This window comes from Protopterus annectens, chromosome 12.part0 (genome assembly GCF_019279795.1).
Source record: "Protopterus annectens isolate FY-2018-M chromosome 12.part0, PAN1.0, whole genome shotgun sequence".
In the NCBI taxonomy this organism is placed as follows: Eukaryota; Metazoa; Chordata; order Ceratodontiformes; family Protopteridae; genus Protopterus; species Protopterus annectens.
This window is the reverse complement of record NC_056746.1, coordinates 532923373-532945196: the sequence shown is the minus strand read 5'-3', so window position 1 is coordinate 532945196 and position 21824 is coordinate 532923373. Positions and strand designations below refer to the sequence as shown.

Here is a 21824-nt window from a genome sequence, read left to right as displayed (position 1 = left end):
GACTCAGAACAATTTCAAGATCATGCATCCCAACTTGAAAACATTGCAGCTAACTGCCTGGAAAATTCCATAAACCCCCCCTCAAAATAACTTATCACAGAGAGTAAAGGACATTATTATGGAAGCTCGCCGGCCTTCCACAAGGAAGACATACTCAGCAAAATGGAAAAGATTTCTCATTTGGAACACAACAAAAGGCTTAGATGGGACAGTGGCGAGCATGGCACATATTCTGGAATACTTAGCAGAATTGTTCCACAATGGCCTGTCCTATTCTTCCATTAAGATTCATGCCTCAGCAATTTCAGCAGAATACAATGTTGATCCACCTATCTTCTTGCATCCTCTCCTCAGGCAATTTCTGAGAGGAATCAAAAACATCACTCCTCCAAGGAAACCCCCTTTACCTACTTGGGATCTCAACTTTGTGCTGGAGAAACTAACACTTCCTCCCTTTGAACCAGCAGCATCGACGGATCTACAGTTTCTGTCTTGGAAAACTGCATTCCTTCTGGCCATAACTTCAGCAAGAAGAGTATCTGAGTTACAAGCTTTAATGGCAGTACAGCCATTTCTTATCTTCCATCAGGACAGAGTTTCATTGAGAATCAATCCTACTTTTATGCCAAAGGTGGTATCTAGGGTATCCCTGAACCAAGCTATTCACTTACCTACATTCTTCCCAAATCCACAAAATAAAGGGGAAAAACTTCTACACACTCTGGATATACACAGACAACTACGCTACTACTTGGACAGAACTAAAAGTTACAGAAAGACTGACCAACTCCTTGTAGCATATGCTGCTGGGGTACAAGGAAAAGCAATTTCCAAACAGACAATTTCAAAGTGGATAGGAAATTGCATTCTATTTTGTTACTCCTTTCATGGAAAGACGGTTCCTGCAAACATTAGGCCTCATTCCACGAGGGCCACAGCCACCACTACAGCCTTCCTAAGAGGGGTGGCTACCAAGGACATTTTAGAAGCTGCTACATGGAGCTCCGTGCATACATTTGCCAAACATTACAATTTACCTTTATACTCCAGATCCAGAGCAGGTTTTGCTACAGCAGTCCTGCAGGGTATCTTAACTACACCATCCTTTTCTTAGTACCTCCTCCCCCAGATTGGCTATGGTATTCTACCCATATGTTTTGACTGCAGATGCATCCTTGAAGGACATAGTACAGTTTTGTACCTACCATAAATGTAGATGTCCGATAGGTATGCATCTGCAGTCAGGTTTACCCTCCCTCCTTCCCCTCTGTGGTATTCCTAGGGTGCTTACCCCTCCATTAGCTAGCTGGGGGATCTATTATGGTGCATTTGTTTTTATATATATATATATATGTATATATTTTGGAAAATGTTTGGAATTTATTGCATTCCTCCAAATTTGGCCTTCCTAGAGGGCACCTGGCATCTGGGGCAAGAAACACTGAGGAAAATGGCGTCGGCTGTTGCTTTTATACCCCAGACACTCTGACGTCGGGGAAAGTGCGACATCAGCCGAGGCCAGACCCAGACTTTGGATGCATACCTATCGGACTTCTACATTTATGGTAGGTACAAAACTGTACTTTTTGAGAAGTGTGAAGTTCGCTTTTGAGAAGTTTTTCACTGTGGTTTTCTGGGCTGGGGGTGGGGTCGGGATGTGGATATCCAGTGAAATTAATTTATGGTCTGATCTTACCAATGAGGGATATACTTTGGTATGGAGCATAGAGTCCCCATGTTGGTAATGATCAGGTCTAGTATGTTTTCCCCTCTTGTGGGAGTGGTGACTAGTTGTTCCATAGCATTTGGGTTTATAAATTCCAGGAACCTTTGGGCTAAGGTACTGGGGCTTGAGTAATGCTCCCAGTCTATGTTTGGGTAGTTGAAGTCACCCAATATAATGGTGTTCGGAGAGATCTTCATGTTCTCCAATGTTTTCAGGAAAGCCGAGTGGGATTCCTGACTTTGAGAGGGTGGTCTGTAGGATGCTATAAACTGAAAAGCAGTCTTGCCCACTGTTAGTTGCACATGGATGGTCTCCGATACTTCGTGCAATGCCACTAACCTGGAGGTGTGGGTATCCTTGATAAATATGGAAACTCCCCCTCCTTTTGTGGTCCGGTCCGGGTTTTGGGGCTGAAAAGCATGATATGAGGTATAACCTGGTAGTGCTGGGGTGCTCTCTGGAGCCTTGAACCAGGTTTCTGTCACTGCACAGATATCGATGTTCTCCATACTGAGGAGAGCTTTGAGTGCATGCATCTTGAGGTTAAGACTTCTGGCATTTAGCAGCATTACCCTTAGTTTCTTGTTCCTTGTGCTATCTATGGAGGTGGGTTTGACTTTTGAGCCTTGCCTAAAAAAGGCACTATGGGGGTGGCAAGAGCCTTTGCCAATATCCGAAAGCCCAGGGGTGACAGGTGCAAGCCGTCCCTAGCGAAGCAACGTGGCTTGTCGAGCATGTCATCCCAGGCTGACAGACACTGGATCCCCTTTGAATGGCACCAACATTTTAGCCAATTGTTAAAATCGATCATTTTGTTTTTATACTGTGACATCATTCTAGGTGAGGGTGCAAAGTAAAATTGTCCATGTTCTGTGCTGTGCTGCCATTTCAGGTGTTGACACAGAAAAGCAGAGTTCATTGAGAGCATCAGATGCTAATACCTGATAAACTGGTGTGGTTAGTTTTTAATCTGTCTTCATGCCATTTTAGTGTAGAGAAAGTTCCCAAGCCTCTACAGCAGAGTGCATTGTACTTTTGAACTGATAGAAACACTAGAGCAGTAAAATACGCAAGAGCGGTGGAAATTGTCTGGGAGTGCTGAATAGATTAATTGTGCTTTAAAGTACTCTTCATACACCTGGGATCATAAGTGGACCTGCACTACTTTCAGATTTTCAAAGTAAAGTTAAAAAAAACCCTTTGACAAGTTGGCAACTGTGAAATTTACTGAGCCCTTTCAGTTGGGTAGATATGTACAGGAAAGATTATATGTGCTGTTGGAGTGGAGTGGAGTTTTGTATGCCATATTGGAGTGGAAGCTTCACAAATACAATGCCCACCTGTTTACTGTGCAGTGCAGGTCTGGTCTTATCTTGTGTCAGTGTGTATTTGGTGTTTTGACTGTTGTGATCCGAAACTGAAAAGAGCAACAGTTGTTCAATGGCAACAAATTTTTTAAGCGTAGATCTAGCATCCAAGTCTCATGACAGCCTCGTCTCTGGTCTTGTATTTAGGATTATAATAATCCTTGTCCATCAAAATCTCTGTGTTCTGTAGAGTTTATTTTGTGTTTCTGTTTAATGTAGTAAAGGTTGTACTCATACTTGCCCTGCACCATAAAAGTTTTATTCTGTCCTTGCTTTTAAGTAAGGACTAGACACTATAACTTTTCCTACTTTAAGATGAGGGTTACGTCCTTTGATGTCATTGTATCTCACTTAATTGCACTGTGACCATTTTTTTTGAATGTGGATTGATTACATCTTCACCATCTTTGCAGTGACCAGCTGTTATTGGGTGCATATTTATGTCGCTGTAGCCATGCATACACCACAGCAAATATTTAAAAGCATGTGTGCGAAGGTATATGTTAGAATTAAATTTTTTAAAAAAGATATATTTGTCATGGTTTATAGTTGTATAATTTGTTAAATGCCTTTTTTTCAGATACCTATCAAATAATCAAACAGACAAATTGTCAAATGTCATATAGTTGGACCTATATCATCGATAGTTCAGTCCACCAGACCTTTTTGACTGAGATCACTTTACAGTAGGGAAACAGGAAATTTGCCCTTCCCCCCACCGTAGTGAAATCTGTGAGTTGGTATATATAATTGTCAGGGATTGTGGGGGTGCAAGGGGGCTCCCCCCTTGTAAAAGCATTTTTATGGTGTATGTGGGTGCTGTCTTTGTTTTGATGGACTGAATTGTTGATGCTATGGGTTTTGACAGTATGATGATCAACAATTTGTCCGTTCGATTATTTGATAGGTAACCCTTTTTCCAGAAGGGCTGGTTGACTAAACGAGTTTTTGGGCCTATTAAATTTTTTTTCTGGAGGGGAGGAAGGAACTAGAGGTGTGGGGGAGGGGTTAAATTTGTGAAGCTGGCAAAAAAAATCTTAAGACTTGTAGCTATGTACCTTTGTTTCCTCAGGAAATTGTTTGTCACATATTGATGAATGTTCTTGTTATCGTAGTATTAAGAAAGAAAAGCTTTGATTACCGTTCACCTCACTCAAGAAATAAACTCACACTCAAGCTGTAAATCCTGAGGAATCATTGAGTAGTACTAAAAGAAGACTGTTGTTGCAGGTTTATTTGCTGTTGGTGGCATTAAGGGGGTTGATCAGTTAATTGTGTAAAATGTCTCCTGAATTTGCTAACATAAATGGCAGTAGTAAGTAGTCTTGTATTTTAATTAATTACACAACTTTGTATGCATTTGCTTGAAGTACTGAAGTTAAAGTACTTTAATCATATCCACTTATATTGTTTATACTCTTTATATAAAAGGAACCTTATTGATCCAGTAGGAGCACCAGCTTACTTAACGAAAGTGAAATATGATTTCCTACTCTTAAATTTTTCTTTGTGTTTCAGGACTTGATGAAGATGATGACCATAAAGGTATAATAAGACATCTTTCTTTGTGTAACACCAAAAAAAAAAAAAAAAAAGACAAAACTGAATGTGGATGCTCAATGATTTTTTTTTTTCTTTTATGTCATGAAGATAATGCTGATAGAACTGTAATTCTGCCCAATGGGGATATAATATCTTCTGGAACCCAGACATCTATGGTCAATGGCTATACCTGTGAGAACTGCAGTATGCTGTCTCAGCGAAAGGATGCACTTACCACGTATTCCTCTATGCATACAGCACCCTCTGTGGTGTACTCCAGAACCAAGACCAAAACTACCAAGTCAGGTAAGGTGGAGCAGACTGTTGCTTATGCAGATATCAGCTAAAGTAATCCCTTATTTTACCTTACAGTGACATCTGTAAGTCGTGCATTGATGGAAGTTGGTAGAGCTCTGTTTATCAATGCCAGATATTCAGTGGGTGCCATGCTGTGCATTGTGTTGGTGAGTGAATTCTAGAGTTGGTAGTATGGGATTTGACTAGTCAACAGGGCATAGTCCAACTGATTGAGTTCATTCAGATAAAGTAGTGGTTGTAAATGATGTTTGATTGTGGCTGATCACTTTCATTATGTGAATGACACTGCAAGTGGTCTGGTCTGGAAGAAACATAGTTTTCTTATAACACAAAGGTATGCAGCTGGGTGATTTAAAAAAAAAGACTGAAGAAAATTGATAAGACTAGAAGGAATGATGTAAGACTTGGCAGCTTAAATTCATTACATAGTAATGCATTTGGAAATCAAACTCAGAAAAGGAACATGCATTTACAGAGTAAGAGACACCAAGAAGAAATTGGAAAGCACCGTGAGGGCAGTCACATATCATGATCTTAAACATCAGCAGCCAATTATAGAAGGAGATGATTGGGAATTTGGTGCATAGGAAGAGGCAGGATCATTAGCAAATAGTAAATTGTTTGCTCCTGTATAGAGTTAGTTTATTGGCTCGAATACGTAGTATTGTGTTCAGATTTGGCAACTTCAGCACTGTAAGGATGTAATGAGTATAAGACAAAGTTCAGAGGAAGGTAACAAAATGGTTAGACATCTTGCACTAAAAGATGAGATTAGTATGAACACTCCTGAGTTAAGGTGGCCCTGTGTGTGGCATGATTGGAACTTTTAAGCACCTTAACTACAAAGTAGGTCCATCTCTTAAAGATATGCAAGTACAAGAGGCAACATTTGAAGTTAAAATGTGTACAGCTTGGGTGGCATATTTTCACAGATTATGGAGTTTTTTCAAAAGATGATAGCGTCAAATACAGTAGAATGACCCAGGACTGTGTGTGACTAACATAAGGCAGTTTCAGTGAGTGGTGGTAGGGAGGGGAAGGGAAATAAGCTTTTAAGCTGCCTGTAAATTATCTGGTAGAAAGAAGTAAAAGGCCTACTAACTGGGCCCATATGGTTATTTTTTTTTTCAAATTTTGTTCTTTGCTTGCAAAGAAATGGTGACTTAAAGAAGTGTTGACAATGTCTGAATGGAAATTGGTTAGGTTTGTTACTTAGGGGAAAGATTATACATCTTGTTTCTTGGCCATTATCCCATAACTGTTTTTCAGGCTGTATGTGATGTTTTACAGTTAGACTGTGCCTCAAAAATTCTGTTGAGATCAGTGTACTGCCCCTGTAGACAAAGTAAACCAAGCTAAAATATATCATTGCACTTTTCTTGCATCATGAAGAGCAAAACAATAAGGGTAAAATCTGCAGAGGATTTTATGTATCATAATCGGGTAAAGCTACTAAGCCCATAGACATTTGTTTTGGATTGTTAATGAATAATTCATTTATTAGTGCAAGGAATCAAATCTTTTCCATTTTAGAGCCTTAGGAAACCCTGTAATTTACTCCTGTACTAGGTATTGTTTATATTTATTATATGTATGTATATATATGTATATATATATATATATATATATATATATATATATATATATATATATATATATATATATATATATATATAATTTTTTTTTTTTTTAACTCGTTCACTCCAGTGGAGCTCAGGAAGTTTGCACTGTAACCTCCAATGGGCGGAGCCTAAGCCTTTTGACAGGATCAAATTATATCCTCACATTTCAAACAGATATTCATATCTCTGGAACCACAAGGTTAATGAAAAAAGTATAAATGGCAAACTCTTCAGCAAAAACTATTTTTATAGTAGTAGCATTCTTTAGTTTCTAGGTTTTAAAATAAATATTAGTCACAGTAAACACAGTAACTATTACATTTCTAATGTTTTGTAAGCAAGTTGCAATATCTCAGCAACCACTCAAGTTAAATACATACGGTCAGCAAAATTTTATTCATCTAGGTGACAACTTTCATATGAGGCTAAGGAGTTCTGCTTGTGTTACTTGGTTATTGAGATGTTTGCAAAAATGTGAAATTATATCTATATAAATTAATCTCATTAAAAACAGTTAATATCTACCTGCACTAGACAGAGGTCAGATATTAATGCAGTTGAGTTTGCCATTCTGTAAGCGTAGTAGCTCAGTATGATAAGAACTAGATGAAATCATTTAAAACTTTGTACATAGCATGGTTTTGGAATTATTGATGCAAATATGAGCAAGCAATATTTGAAGCCTAGAGGTTTCAATAGGAGTTAACTGCAGATTCACCTGGAGGCGTCACTTGGATGTAATGAGTTAACAAGAAGCATTCTTTATTAAATTATCACGTATGACATAGTCAATCATACATTTATATAAATGAAAACAAACCGTGTTGATGTAATTTTAGTTACAAACATTATGCATCACAAACCATGCTTCAGCTCTTCTGTTTGGCTTATTTTAGCATCACAGACCATATTGCCATAATTTTAGTTGTCAACATTATACATCACTTATAATCTATCCAATCATTGTCAAACATTACATAGATCATTCAAATCCTGCCTCCTTTTAAACTTCATTCTTCCTCTGCATGTATTGTTCTCACAATTCCCATTTTTTCTATGTAGTTTGAACCCTGCCCTTTTCTAAAGACCCCATTTCCAGTTGTTTTATCCATGTTACTATTTTCAGTACTTCTAGTACAGTTTGCTTAGATTTTGATTTCCATTTTCTAGTTGGTGTTTTTTTGGCAGCCACCATAATTAGACTCAGCAAGGCCTTACTATGTCTGGGCAATTCCAATTCTGTATTGTGGCTCAAAAAATAATTTCCTTAGTTACACCAATTTGCTCACCCAGTATGTCTGACAGAGTAGTTTGCAGGGAATCTTTAAAGTCTGCCAACTCATTACACTCCTAAGAAAATATGTTCCCAGTTACCTCTTTCTTCCCAATCACACCTCCAACAGTTGCTGTCTGCCTGAACAATTCTTTGGAGTCTACTTGGGGTATACAAATACTTGTGTAAACACTTCCAAGCAAATATCCTAAATCTTCTAGACTGTGCATATTTGGGAGACATACATGTATCCCTCCATTGTTTCTTTACAAAGTGCTTATCGAGTCTGTCTTCCCAGTCTTTTCTAATCTCCTCTGATTCTTATAGCTATCTTGCAATATTTTATGTGCTGTACTAATTATTCCTTTCTTTAACAGCTTCTGTTTTAAATTCTACTAAACATTCTACCAGTGCTAGTCTTTTGCTTAGGATCCTCCTGATGTCCTTCAAGAATGCAACTGCAGTCCTGACATATGGGTTGTCCTGCCTCAGGCAGCCCTTCGTCTTCCCAGTCTTTTCTAATCTCCTCTGATTCTTATAGCTATCTTGCAATATTTTATGTGCTGTACTAATTATTCCTTTCTTTAACAGCTTCTGTTTTAAATTCTACTAAACACTCTACCAGTGCTAGTCTTTTGCTTAGGATCCTCCTGTTTCTTTCTCTTTGCCTGTACTCTGATATCAATCCGTGATAGGAATAGCAATTTCAAGCCTGCAGTCAAATAAATTCTTGGCCTTTTCCCATTCTTTTACCTATGCCTCTTATAATTGTTTGCTCCCATTACTTTGTTTTTTTTGCCATTTTTCTCCAGTAAATTCCAGCCACCTCTTACCTATTGTCTGTATCCCTAATTGCAGTCGTCCCTATCGGCAGGATCTTCATTCTCCATTCCCATGTTGGCTTAGAATATTTTCTCCTTCTTTATGAATATAATAAATATTGTTATTCTCCTTAAGGATCTTTATCCAAAATCCCAGTATCTCCGTGTTTCTTGAGCTTTCCCCTGTTTCATCATCATCCCTTTCTTTGAATTATAGGTTTCTGGTTGTGCTGTGTATAGGAGCCTTAACTGTGTAGTTTTGAAATAAACCTTCAAATTGGGTAATCTCAAACTGCCTTTTTCTGTTGGAGGAACCAGCTTATCCAGCTTGACTGTTGCCATCTTCCCCTCCCAGATAAAAATCCTTCAGATCTTCATTAATTGCTATCCACATCTTCTCTGGTTGATAAAAATATGCCTGACCTGTGTATAGAACTAAATGGATTAAAAAAATGTAACTGCTTGCATATTGCTATCCATATCCATGAGCTTCGATTTTCTCAGTTTTTATATTATCTTTTGTTTGCTGTCTTCGCACATATCCTTAGCTGCCTTACCAGAATCCTTTTTAATAACCATACTCCTAAGTACTTTTTGTCATGTCCCCATAAATGTGGATGTTGCTGAACCAATTTGTGTGTGGGTACATAATTTACAGCTGTTGCCTTTGTTTTAGTTTCATTAATTTTGTATCTCAGTATGATTTGAAACCATCTCAAAATCCTCCACAACACTGAAATGACCTTTTCTGGTTTTATCAGGTATAAAATATCTGCAAATAGAGCCATCTTTTCTTGACTACACACCAATTGTATCCTTGAATTTATGAGTCCCTTATTTTCTTTGCCAGTGTGGTTCTAAATATGATGCAAATAAAAAAAGGGAAATAATGATCACTATATTCTTACACTTTTCTGTTTGTTCTACCTTGTTTCAGAGTAGTTGATTCACTTTGAAGTTGTTTTCAGATTTTTTTCCCAGGTCATTTTCATCCCCTACTGCCTGCTATCTAAAAGCCATCCTAGAGTTGATCAGGCAGTTCTTTCCCAGATGGGGCCAATAATGGGTGGCTGTCATCTAGGCATCCAAGAGGGCTTTTTATGTTTAGGGTTCTAACTGCACCTCTGGTGGCTGACTTCCTATATCACTGCAGAGACGTGCAATCCACCTTGTGTATGTGCTTTTTTTTCTACATGCACACTAATGTGGGGTGCCATCACTGGCTTGATAGTGCCAGGCTAACATCCCTGGTCTTTTTAGTACCTGGCATCCATATGCCTGCTTGTTGACAGTTGGAGGATTGGGGCCATCATTTGACACCACTCCCATCACCCCCTGCCTGGCTATTCAAGTGCTTTAACTGCTTTTTGAACTGTGGTCATCTGGTCATAGTAAAGGATTTAGCCCTTTTTTTCAGAGCTGAGCCATTGAAGTTATTAGGTGGTTTATTTCTGTCACCTCTTCCAGACCCTGACATTTTATCACCAGATCTTCACCTGTAGTGTCTACTCTTCTTTGTATGAAGTTGTAAGGTTTTTAATTCCAGTAATGTTAGTAAAGTCATACATTGTTGCTTTTGTGTTTGTTGTATTATGTCATGAGTAGTCATGGGAACTTCTGCTGTTTTTATAACATGCAGATCTGGTCAGAAGATAGACTTTGTATATTTGCCATAATGAGGAGGGAGGACTTTATTAAAAATGAGATATTTGCAAGTCTGTCAGTCTGCAAATGATGAAAAAGGTAGGTAGGTCTTTGCTCACTTCCAAAAGGACTTTGACCTCAGACCTAGCCTGTGGAATCACACCTTCTATCCCAAAGATCAATCCCAAATCTTTTGATTCCGGTAAAAGACAAAGGGGAAAGTAATAAAGGGAGAAAGAATGACATTACAGGAAAGCTTTCTCCAGCTCCAGTAAAAAAAAAAAAAAAAAAAAGAAAACCTATAATAGAGGATTGCCTATTTTGCTTCTGTGTGGTGTGTCTCTGGAGTTTCCAAATTACCAATTTGAATTACTGATGTTGCTGATAGTTTCCCTGTGAAACTTGTTATTCAAGTCCATACCTTTTCTATTTTTTGCTTTGATGTCTGATGTTTTCCTTTCAGTCTTTTGCTAGATTTTCCAGGCCTGTTAAGTAATTCAGGAGTCATTCAGTTCCTGCGGACATAGATTGAGAAAATGAGGGCCTTTTTGAAGGTTCAGCAAGAAGTGTTAATTGTATCTTTCCCTTCTGCTGTCAGGGTAGGGAGAAGCATGGTATTCTTGCTTGCATTTTCTTTCTGGTTTCCTTTGTTTGCCCCAATTCCAGCAGAGTCAGAGACCAGACATGAAACTTTGCGTGTCATTATTGACCATATGTATATGTTGATGTCCACTGTGGTCTCTGCTTTACAGCAGGAGCCTTTAGGGTTGCTATCTTCCACATCAACAATGGCATTTGTGTCAGTGGCTCAGGTGCAGATGCTGTCAGTGTTAGGAGTTTCAGTGGTCCTAGTGTGGGAGTTCAGCCATTGTCGTTTTAGTTTGAGTTGACATTTTTGGGTTCATTGCTTGTTTCAGTTGGATTAACCTTTGAGCCCTGAGTTTTGAACTACTTGTCTGGTTTGATGGATCTTTGACCTCATTGTCTGTAGATGAGCTATTAAGGATGGGCTTGCATCAATTTTATCTGCATCAGCATTGGCCTCTGCAGCCTTTGGCTTCCAGCAGTTGGGTTGGAGCCTTGACCATAAGTGCTTGAAGTGGCACTTGTATTGTCTACCACATGCACATGTGTCAGTTCTTTCAGAAGCAGACATTCACCGAAACTGTAATGAGCACCTCACCCAAATGTAAAGCAGATTTCCCAAACAGAGTACTTATCTGCACTTCACTGTGGAGTAGGCCATGAGCATTGGACTTATGATGCTGATAATGAATAGACATGCAATTTATAGTAGCAGGCAGAAATATCTGAAAATGTAGAGGGTGGATATTTGCTTTATAAGTTACGTGGGCATCTGTCCAGTCAGTAAGGGCAATAAGCTATGGAAGTCAGGCCATATGTCAAGCCCTGTGCAGCAGAAATTTCAGTATTTAAGAATTAATCTAACAGCAGCCCGTACAATGAATGTAAACAAATCCTGATTGGTGGAAGAAGGTATAACTATTGGCTATAAAAGGTGGTAGTTTATGACATCCCTTCAAAGTAAGGAGGGCAATCTTTATCTCTAGAACATTGAAGTGCAGACTGGTCTCCTTCTGGACAGCAATGGACAGTCTGCCATGAAAACTCCCGTCCTGCCACCCCTAGGTCTGGGGTTATCCACAGTGGCAGTCGTAACTTGGATGGGAATTTGAAATGGTGTTCCAGCATGAGACTCTGCATATAGAGCCATCAATATAATTCAGTCTTGCATGCCTCAGAAATTTTTATTTGAGCCGCACTGGTTCCCTGCAGACCTTTTCATTTCCTTGCTGTTGACACCACACTGGTACTATAACTGACACTCTCTTGCACCCCAAAAAGGGGCACACAGTCTGAAAACTGATTGTAACAGCTGTGAGGTGTGCTTTCCTTCATATTCTACAGTTTTTCCTTAAGTACTAGCCTAGAAAGGGCAGATCCATCAAAAGACGTGTTATGGAAGGATGCCTTGGAATCTTCAGCAATACTTGTAAAGCATAAGCAAATTGTGTTTGAATACAGTTATGCTGGCATCTGCTGCCATACTTGAGCTACTTATGGAGTTGTGTACCATGCTAGCTCTAGAGTATAGAGGGATATACCCCTGACTATGAATCAAGTAACTAGAGTTCAGTTATCAGCCCTGGTATTGAAACAGTTGGTCTGATTGGCACAGAAATGAAAAGGCTGAACCCACTCACATTTGAAAGGGGAATGAATGGGTGCATGTTCAGAAGCCTATCATATGCAAGAGTTCTTCAATGTAGACTAGGGAAACTGCCTGCTATGCCATCCCAGCAGTGAGTTAGTTTAGTCATGCAGGCTTATGTGCCATGTAAGTGAGGGACAGCCCAGTGGTTGCCCAACTCCTGGGGTGTTGTCAAATTAAAAACTCCATTCCTCTCTACAGATGATGTGCATAGATTCCTATCTAGTTGCCCCCTTCCTGTGTCTGTCTGGGATGGGTGCGGGATGGTGAGCAGATCACTAAGGAAGTTGGGAGAGAGAGCTACATAGTCAGCAAAGGAAAACAGAAAAAAAATCCATGAATTACTTGTTTGGTGAAACTGGATACAGATAAAAAAATCCCATTAAGATGTGGCAGACACAGTGAAGTTGGATACAGACACATTTTGCAATATGAAGCTATAATTTAGTCTTAAAGACTCCACAAGACAATATTTTAGAGATTGGGGCATCACACGAGAGAGCTCCTGATAGAAGAGCAACATCTGACAATTTGTCAGCATCAGTGTAAATGTGAAGAGCAAAAACCTTCTTCCCTGAATCTTATGGGCAGCTACATTAGCAATGGTCTGACTTTGGAGTCTGGCAAGCAAGACCCACATTTGTGCGTAGCTGGGCACCACTCTGCTGTGTATAGACGTAAACGCTTAGAAACACAATTTTCCCTTGATTTCTGCTAGAGAACCCTCCTTAGCTCCACTGCCTCTCTGTGCACAACACAATTGTACATTGCTACCTAGTGAGCAACTCAGTTGCACATTCTGAGGAATTGACAGTCTTCCACCCTTAGCCCTCCACAGCATAGCCTCCTTTATTAGTCTCACAAGCAAACCCTGGTCCATCTAGCCCACCCCCACTAGTTACTGCAGTATTTACCTGCCATAATAGATGGACAGTTTCCCAACATTTCTTCAGCCACACTGCTTGATGTGAGCATCCTGAAGCAGTGTAGTAATTGCCTCATGTGTATTGACAACCACTTGCTCCTAAAGTAAACAAGCAAACACAGCATGTGAGAAATGTAATTATACCATGAAATTAGAATCATCCCTCACACATAATATACAAGACATGCAGCAGGTTGTCAGCACACACAACTCCCCTTCTCACACAAGAGAAGTTCAAGACACACACACCCACATACACGGAGGTACTCAATAAGAGCCTACCAAAAGACCAGAGGCCTCCCAAGCCTGAACAACGTACAATACTGGTACACTGACAGAGTCCACCACTACACATAACACACATATCAGTGTCTCAACAATTAAGCCCCTAAGGTAAAACACCTCAAAACCTAATGTTCTGGTCATAGGTGACTCTGTAGTGAGACACACGGATGTCCCCCTCACCAGCTTCCTGTCAGGTGCCAGGATCCGTCGAATCACAAACACATTCAAGTCGCCGTTATGACTCTGGCATAGTACATGTTGGTGTGAATGACTTGAGACATACCTCTATGGACTACATGAAGGATGACATGACAGAAATCTCAGATTGTGTCCCAGGCAGGTGTGTCCCTAGCCCTAAGCACCATTCTACCTTTACCTAGGATTATGCCACAATACAGACAAAAAAATGATAATTGGCTTAGCTTCTGGTGTCACTCCAGGGGGATCCAGTATCTGCCTGCCTGGGAAGACATGGTCGACAGTCCACACTGCTTTGCCAGAGATGAACTTCACCTGTCTCCTCAAGGATTTTGGATACTGGCAAAAACGCTTGCCTCCTCCATAGCGCCTTTTTTAGTGCATGTCCAAGCACCAAAACTACCGATGTAAAGAAATCCACTAAAGACAAACTCACGGTAATGCTGCTTAATGCTAGGAGCTTAAACAGAAAACTGCACTTCCTGGAAGCACTCCTCACCTTGTAAGATGCTGATATTTGTGCAGTCACTGAGACTTGGTTCAAGGCCGCTGAGAGCACCCCAGCGGTACAAGGTTATAATGCCTTTCACATACATGTTCAGTCCCCAAAACAAGCACGAAAGAATCAGAGGTGGAGGTGTATCCTTCTTAATTGAATCCAGATACACCTTGAGACTGATGAATCAGTACGACTCTCTTGAGCTATTCCAGGTCCAGTTAACTATAGATAAAATACCCCTCCACATCATTGCTAGCTATAGGTCCCGTACCATGAGCCAGGAGAAGCACATCGCCTACCTGGACTTGCTAGAGTTGCTCAGTGTACATATACAGCCAAACACCTTGGTTATCGGAGATTTTAACTATCCTTCCATCAGTTGGGCGACTTACATGAATGCAAACACAATTGCTGAGAGGTTCCTGGACTTGAATTAAAATGCCCTGGAACAGTTGGTTCTTCGTGTTTCACTGTCGCATTCATCACCTGTAGGTTATCCCTGCTGTGGTAACCCTCGGCTGGCCCGAATACCAGAGTCAGTGGTTTTCTGTCAGCTGCTATCGCTTGTTGATTGACATTAGGTCGTCAGTGGTATAAAGCAAGGCAGCCGATGCCATTATATCACTCTTTCTTGCCGTGGAGCCCGTAGCAGAAACAGTTTGCAAGTGTGCCAGTCTGTCGCTACCAGAGCTCAAATTACAGCTGAAAACATCTAAAGCCAAGTACCCCGTTGGGGATCCTTTTTTCTTGCACTAACCTATGTCTGAAAAAGTTAACGATTGCCTCCCTGTGGAAAGCAAATCCCACACTGAGAATTCCATTCCTACTGCATCACTTGTTTAGGCCCACACCATGATGTCCCTCATTGCCGGTTCTGTGCCTCTTTAACGAGAGAACCATTCGTCATAGAGCTGTTGTAGACAGGTATTTTCATCTTCCATCTTCGCATTCCGAAATGGCGTCAGTCAGCCAGTAATCCATAGATGATCCGAAAAAACGTAGAGATAAAAACAGAGACAGACCACACAAGGCTAAATCTTCTGACGATGCTACCGGTTAGCTGGTCATCAGTTCTCCGGAATTCAGTGAGGCACTTTCGCAGCCCCTGATGCCCGATACAATATCTACGCAGGTGTCTATTGAGACCGTTTTGGAGTCCGGTATGCAGCAGAGATCTTCTTCGTCTTCCAAGCCTTTGGTTGTCTCTGCCTTGGTTGGGTCCGGAGCCACGACGCAGGCACCGGCTTCTGAGGAGACCTCTCGCACTACTAATTCTAGACAAAAAAAAAAACAATGTCCACTCATCCGACTACCGCTTCTCTCAGACCGATGGATTCTCTTAGTTCTAGAAGCCAGGCCGCCCCTAGGAAGTCTACCTCTAGTCTCCATCTTACTCCTGCTCTACCACCCCAAGCATATATGCTTAAGATGGCGGAGGATCTTATATTCCTTATCAGGGGTAGTCAGGCACATCTTCTAAAAGGAAAAGACACCCTTCTCCTGAAATGACAGAGCAGGATTCGGAGGAATCTGATTATTCAATTTTTGAAGAGGCAAAACAGCCTCTTACTGCTTATGAAGACTCAGATGCAGAGGAATCCATTCCTTCTGCCTCCCCACCAGAAGACCTTTCCTTTGGGGAAACCCTTCACAGCCTCTGGGAACATTTCCATTGGGAATCTCAGGACTTCCTTCAGTCTAAGAAACGACTAAGAGAGTTTCTAGACCTGCCGCAGCACCGACCCCTGGCCGTCCCCCCTATTTTAGAAATGGTTGGTGATGGTTTCCATGAATCCAACTTAGCCCCTGACACCCTCCCACCTGCTCCCACTAAACCTGACAAGTATTAGAGTATCAGATTCTCACATATACCTGTACTGAAATCCTGCTGCAGACCCGGAGGTCATTACACAGGGACCAAAAGGAGCTAAGGCTAGTTCTGCAAAGAACTCTATTCCTTCTGACAAGGAATCCAGAGCTCTGGACAGATGGGGTAAAAAAGTATACACCTCCGCAACCTTAGCTATTAGAGCACTCAGCTGTCAGTTCCATATGATAAAATATCAACAACACACTTTGGAACTATTAAAACAAAAGATTTGTACCTTTCCTGACTCTAGCAGATTTTCTGCATTCTACTTGTCTCATGGCCGTATACTCTTTGCACTGTGGATATGATGCACTAGAAGCCTCAAGCAGGGCAGCAGTGTCAGGATCTGTCATGTATGGTTGAAGGAACAACCTCTCCCTAATCATGTCAAGTCTAAATTAATTGATGCACCCTTGGATAAGGACCACTTATTTGGAGTAAAAGCAGAAGAGGTGCTTAAAAAGATGGAAGACAAAGCAAAATCTTACTCTGATTCCTCTGGCCAGACTCCACATGAGGAAACTTCAGTGGTATGTAAAGAACCTTTGGTGTCCGCACTCTCAGCCTCTAGAGACCTCTCTCTCCCTCTGATCCCCTGTATAAGGGCCAAGTTTCTCTGGTGGGCAGGGGCCTCTGCTTAGAACAAGGGGCTTGCCTTCATCATCCGCCCTACCGGGCAGACCATCACCACCGACACTGCTGACATTGCTTGAGGCGCTGACCTAGCAGGCAGGTGCACCGAAGGCCTTTGGGATGCCCAGCACCTTCCCTTACACATCAACCAGAAGAAAATGATGGCAGCACAGAATGGTCTGATATCTTTCAAACCCCATCTCAGGCCAGGGATTCTCCTAATCAAAACAGACAACACCACTGTAATGTGGTACAGCAACAAACAGGGAGGGACTCGATCTTATCTTCTGTGCAGGCTAACCATGAACCTCTGGCTTATAGCCCTCCTCCATGGGATTGCACCTAATAGCCCAATACCTACCAGGGATCAACAACTCCCTCGCAGACCACTTAAGCAGAGACTTCCTGGACCCCTACGAATGGCAGCTCCACAGAAAAATCTTTTTTACAAATCGCTCAGGAGTGGGGAACTCCGGAGGTGGATCTTTTTGCTTCGCACCTCAACCACCAGTTAAAACAATTCTGTACCAGGGAGCATCACCGCCTAGCGTAGAAGATGGGATGCCCTGACCTTCCCCTGGAACTCCTTCTTTGTGTACGCATTCCCTCCTCTGCCTCTTATTCCCAAGGTACTGTTAAAGATAAGGGAGGAGAGGCGAAAGACCATCCTTATTGCACCAGATTGGCCCAGGCAGCATTGGTACCCCTTACTGCGTAGCCTGACATCACAGCCTCTCAGGCAGCTCCCCCTGATCTCAGACTTCTTGACTCTGGCCGGGGGGGGGGGGGGGGGGGGGATGCTGCAGCCGGACTTGCAGATTCTCAAACTGTCAGCATGGCTTATACTCTAAAAGCAAACAAGGGACCCCTACTAAGCAGACAGGTCCTAGACATTATCTCAGAGGCCAGAAGGCCCAGCACCAGAAAATCTTAACGCTGGAAAATGGAAAAGATTCTGCTCCTGGAACCAGTCCAGAGGGGGCAGTTCCTCACAACCTTCCATCCCTCTTATCCTGGACTATCTAGTGGAGTTACTAAATAATGGCCTTTCCTTCTCTTCTGTTAAAATCCACACCTCAGCCAATTCAGCTCATTTTAATACAGATCCGCCCCTGTTCTCACATCCTTTGATTAAACAATTCTTCAGAGAGGCTTTGAATATCAGACCTCCCAGAAGGCCACCCACACCAGCCTGGGACCTGAATTATGTGTTGGAAAAACTAACCTTACCTCCTTTCGAAGCTGCTGCTTCAGCAGAACTGAAATACCTCTCCTGGAAGACTGCTTTCCTACTAGCTATCACCTCAGCTAAGAGGGTTTCAGAACTTTGGATATTAATGGCCATTGAGCCCTTCATCATTTTCCATGCAGACAGGGTCTCCCTGAGGACTCCTTTATGCCCAAGGTGGTATCTAATGTGACTCTCAGCCAGGCCATACATCTACCTACTTTCTTCCCCCACCCTTAGTACAGGGGGGAAAGAATTCTGCACTCATTAGATGTGCACAGACAGCTAAGATACTACCTAGACTATACTAAAGCCTTCAGGAAAATAGACCAACTGCTTGTCAGCTTTGCCCCAGAGGCAGAGGGGGGAAGCTCATTTCCAAGCAAACCATCTCCAAATGGATAGCACACTGCTTCCGTTTCTGCTACAAATTTCACAGGAAACCTCCCCCTACGTCTATTTGTACCCATTCCACTAGGCCAGCCTCCACTTCCACAGCATTCCTGAGAGGAGTTCCCACCAGGGACTTCTTGGAAGCTGCCCACCTGGACCTCTGTCCATACCTTTACAAAACATTACCACCTACCTCTTTTCTCTAAGGCTGGGGCAGGGTTTGCCAATGCGGTTCTGCAGGGCTTGCTGACCCAGGCCTAAGTCTCTTGCTAATCTTACCCACCCCTCTTCTCAGCTTTAGGAATCTTCCCACAAGTGATGACTGCAACAGTGAAACACGAAGAACATAGTACAATTGTGTACACTTACCATAAATGTAGATGTTCGAGTGTATTCACTGTTGCAGTCCTGGTACCCCCCTCATCCCCCCTTGTATCCTCTTTCCTTAGGGCGTCGTAAGTTTCTTACAGTGGCTTTTAACCACCAGGACCACCTTACCATATTTCCTGGGGCTTCTGACTGGTTAGGGCAAGAAAAGCGGATGTAATAGCATCGGCTGCCTTGCTTTATAGCACTGATGACCTGACGTCAGTCAAGCGACAGTAGCCGATGCAGAAAAACATTGACACTGGTATTCGGGCCTGCTGAGGGCTACCACAGCAGGGATAACCCACAAGGTGATGACTGCAATAGTGAATACACTTGAACATCTATATTTTATGGTAAATGTACACAATGTACTTTCCGCACCCCCACAAGGAACTCAAATGTCCTTGACCTAGTACTCACCAACATGGAGTGTCACTGCATTACCCCCTGTATGTTGCCCTCCGTGGTAAGGTCAGGGCATAAATCTGCCTCATTTGAAGTAACGATCAAACCTGATACCCCACTGGAGTAAAAAAAAAAAAAAAAAAAAACTGAAAAAATTCTCTAAAGCAAACTATTGCCTACTAAGCAGTGGTATACAAAGTTTCAACCCCCCTGCCAACATAGCCAGCAATAACTCATGTGCAGAAGAATACTCATACCCTATACAGCCATTTAAACAAATGCATTGACTCGGCTGTGCCAAATAGGAACAAAACCCGGTCTTCCTGAAAAAAAAAATAAGCTAGTCTGGTGGAATGTAAGCATAAATAAGCTGATATCTAAGAATAGGAAGGAACTTACTCAACAGAGGACGAATACCCTACACAGCTTGAGCAAGCAAATCAGATATCCTAAGTCCTCTAAGGCTAGCTATGTGTCTTAATTAGCATCCCTCGCTAGAGAGAGTCGTAAGGCATTCTTTAACTACATCTGAGACCTAAAAGGGAATGCCCAGCTGTGTGTAACTTCACCTTTCTGTCCCCACCAGGCATACCCCAAAGAATTCCTGACACCAGTCCTCTACCGAGTACCTGCAAAGAACAGGTCATACAAGCACTCTCCAAGGCCATAAATACAGCCTCGGTGGCACCAGATAACATTGCAGGCTGCTTACTAACTCTAAAACAAGACCTAGCGGAACCTCTCACTCTCTTTAACCATAGCCTAAGGAACTGCCTTTGCCCCAGTAGAGTGGAGAACAGCAACAGTAATCCTCTTGCACAAAGGGGGTACATCAACTGACTCTGCAAACTTTTGACCCATAAGCCTAACTAGCCTTATTGCATAGTCATCCCTTTGGGAAAAACAAAGTGTCCACAAATTACCACATAGGTGGTAATCCATTAAGTATGGAAGAAGTAATTAGGGATTTGGGGACCCAAGTAGATAGCAATCTCTCCTTTAATCACGTTGCCAAAGTGGTTAGAAAGACCTCCTATATAGCCCACCTTATCACGAAAGGGTTCACATCTAGATCGAGAGGTCATTTTGCCTTTCTACTCATCAGGCCCATAATTGAATACAATGCCCCATTCGGGATATACCTTACCCGACACCTGCAGCAACTGGAAAGACCCCAAAAGTACTTCACCAAGAGGATCAAGGGACTCAAACAGATGCCCTACGCAGTTAGGCTAAAGAAACTCCAGCTCTACTCGGTTGCTTACCGCCTACTTAGAGGCGATCTGTGCCTGATGTATAAAGCCATGTCCAACCCAGAATTAATGGACATGCTCCATCTCAGGAAATCCAGCATCAGTACTGTGGCAAAGTGCTGGGATTTTTTTCTTTTGTATACTTAACCCTTTTTTCATAACAGTAACAGGTTTATCCTTTAAGAAGGAACTCTGTTAGCTTGCTTTTGAAAATGTGTAAAATAGCTGCTTGCATGATTTCTTTTGGGAGTTGGTCCAAGATGCTAGGTGCAAGCTTTGGAAATGCTCTCGTTACACCCTTAGCTATCTTAAGACTAGGTCGAAGTAGGTAAAGCCTAATCCTTATATCCCTTGGTGCATAACTGATTTGCAGCTTGGAAGTTAAAAGGGTTGGGGGGAGCAATGGCCCAACTTGATTTTAAAGATCTGAGGGGGGGAAGTAGGGTTGCTCTTTCATTCATTGATAACCATTTTAATTTGGGTGATAGTAAACAATGATTGGATTTCTGATCAGTAAGTAATGCATATCTGCAGATTTTGTTTTTGGTGTTTGTAATTGAGAAGAAAGTTACTAATAGAAGACTATATTCATTGTTTGGAATCTACATTCCGTGCTATAGCTTGACAGGAGGCTGGTGTAAGTGAGAGGAAAGATTTTTATAGCACCATTTTAGCTTCGAGTGTACTTTGTAATGTCTGTGTGTTTAGAGAAGGATAGTGGAGGGCCAAGGTATCTTTGTTCAGTCACAGTTGGAAGGTTGCGTCTGTTTGTGTTTAAAACAGCAGTACCAGTGTTCTTGGGAATCCTTTGAAGTGTTCCAAAGTCCATGATGCTAGATTTTAAGGTGCTGATAAGCTACTTGTTTGGGTCCACCTGCAAATCTTACTGAAGCTGTTTTGTTTAAGCTGAAGCTAAGGAAGATCATTGCTAGTTTCATGTATGAGGTCATTGACATACATTATAATATTTAGTTTCTAGAGATAATTGATGAAAAGTTAGAAAAGAAATAGATCTAGAATAGAACCTTGGGTGTTCCTATGTTTACAGGAGTCATGGTTTGAGAAAAGCTTTATTGAGAAGACTTAGAATTATCTGCCGTGAAGGTAGATAATTTTGAGAAAAGCTTTATTGAGAAGACTTAGAATTATCTGCCGTGAAGGTAACTTTGGAAACATTATATTGCCTGGGTTCCAGAGTTGAGCCTGCTTAGTTTATAAAG

General features: G+C 41.6%; 1 protein-coding gene across 6 annotated transcripts in view; it reads left to right on the top strand.

Moving 5' to 3' along the window:
• The window catches only part of SUN1 (Sad1 and UNC84 domain containing 1), a 2891160-nt gene that overhangs the window by 1308758 nt on the left and 1560578 nt on the right, over positions 1-21824 (top strand). For 5 of the 6 annotated variants that reach the window (XM_044089680.1, XM_044089681.1, XM_044089679.1 and 2 more), the window contains 2 exons: positions 4612-4638; positions 4744-4941. In XM_044089680.1, the coding sequence (XP_043945615.1) occupies positions 4612-4638; positions 4744-4941 (225 nt within the window). The remainder of the gene's footprint in view (positions 1-4611; positions 4639-4743; positions 4942-21824) is intronic. The other variant, XM_044089682.1, reaches the window with a different exon arrangement.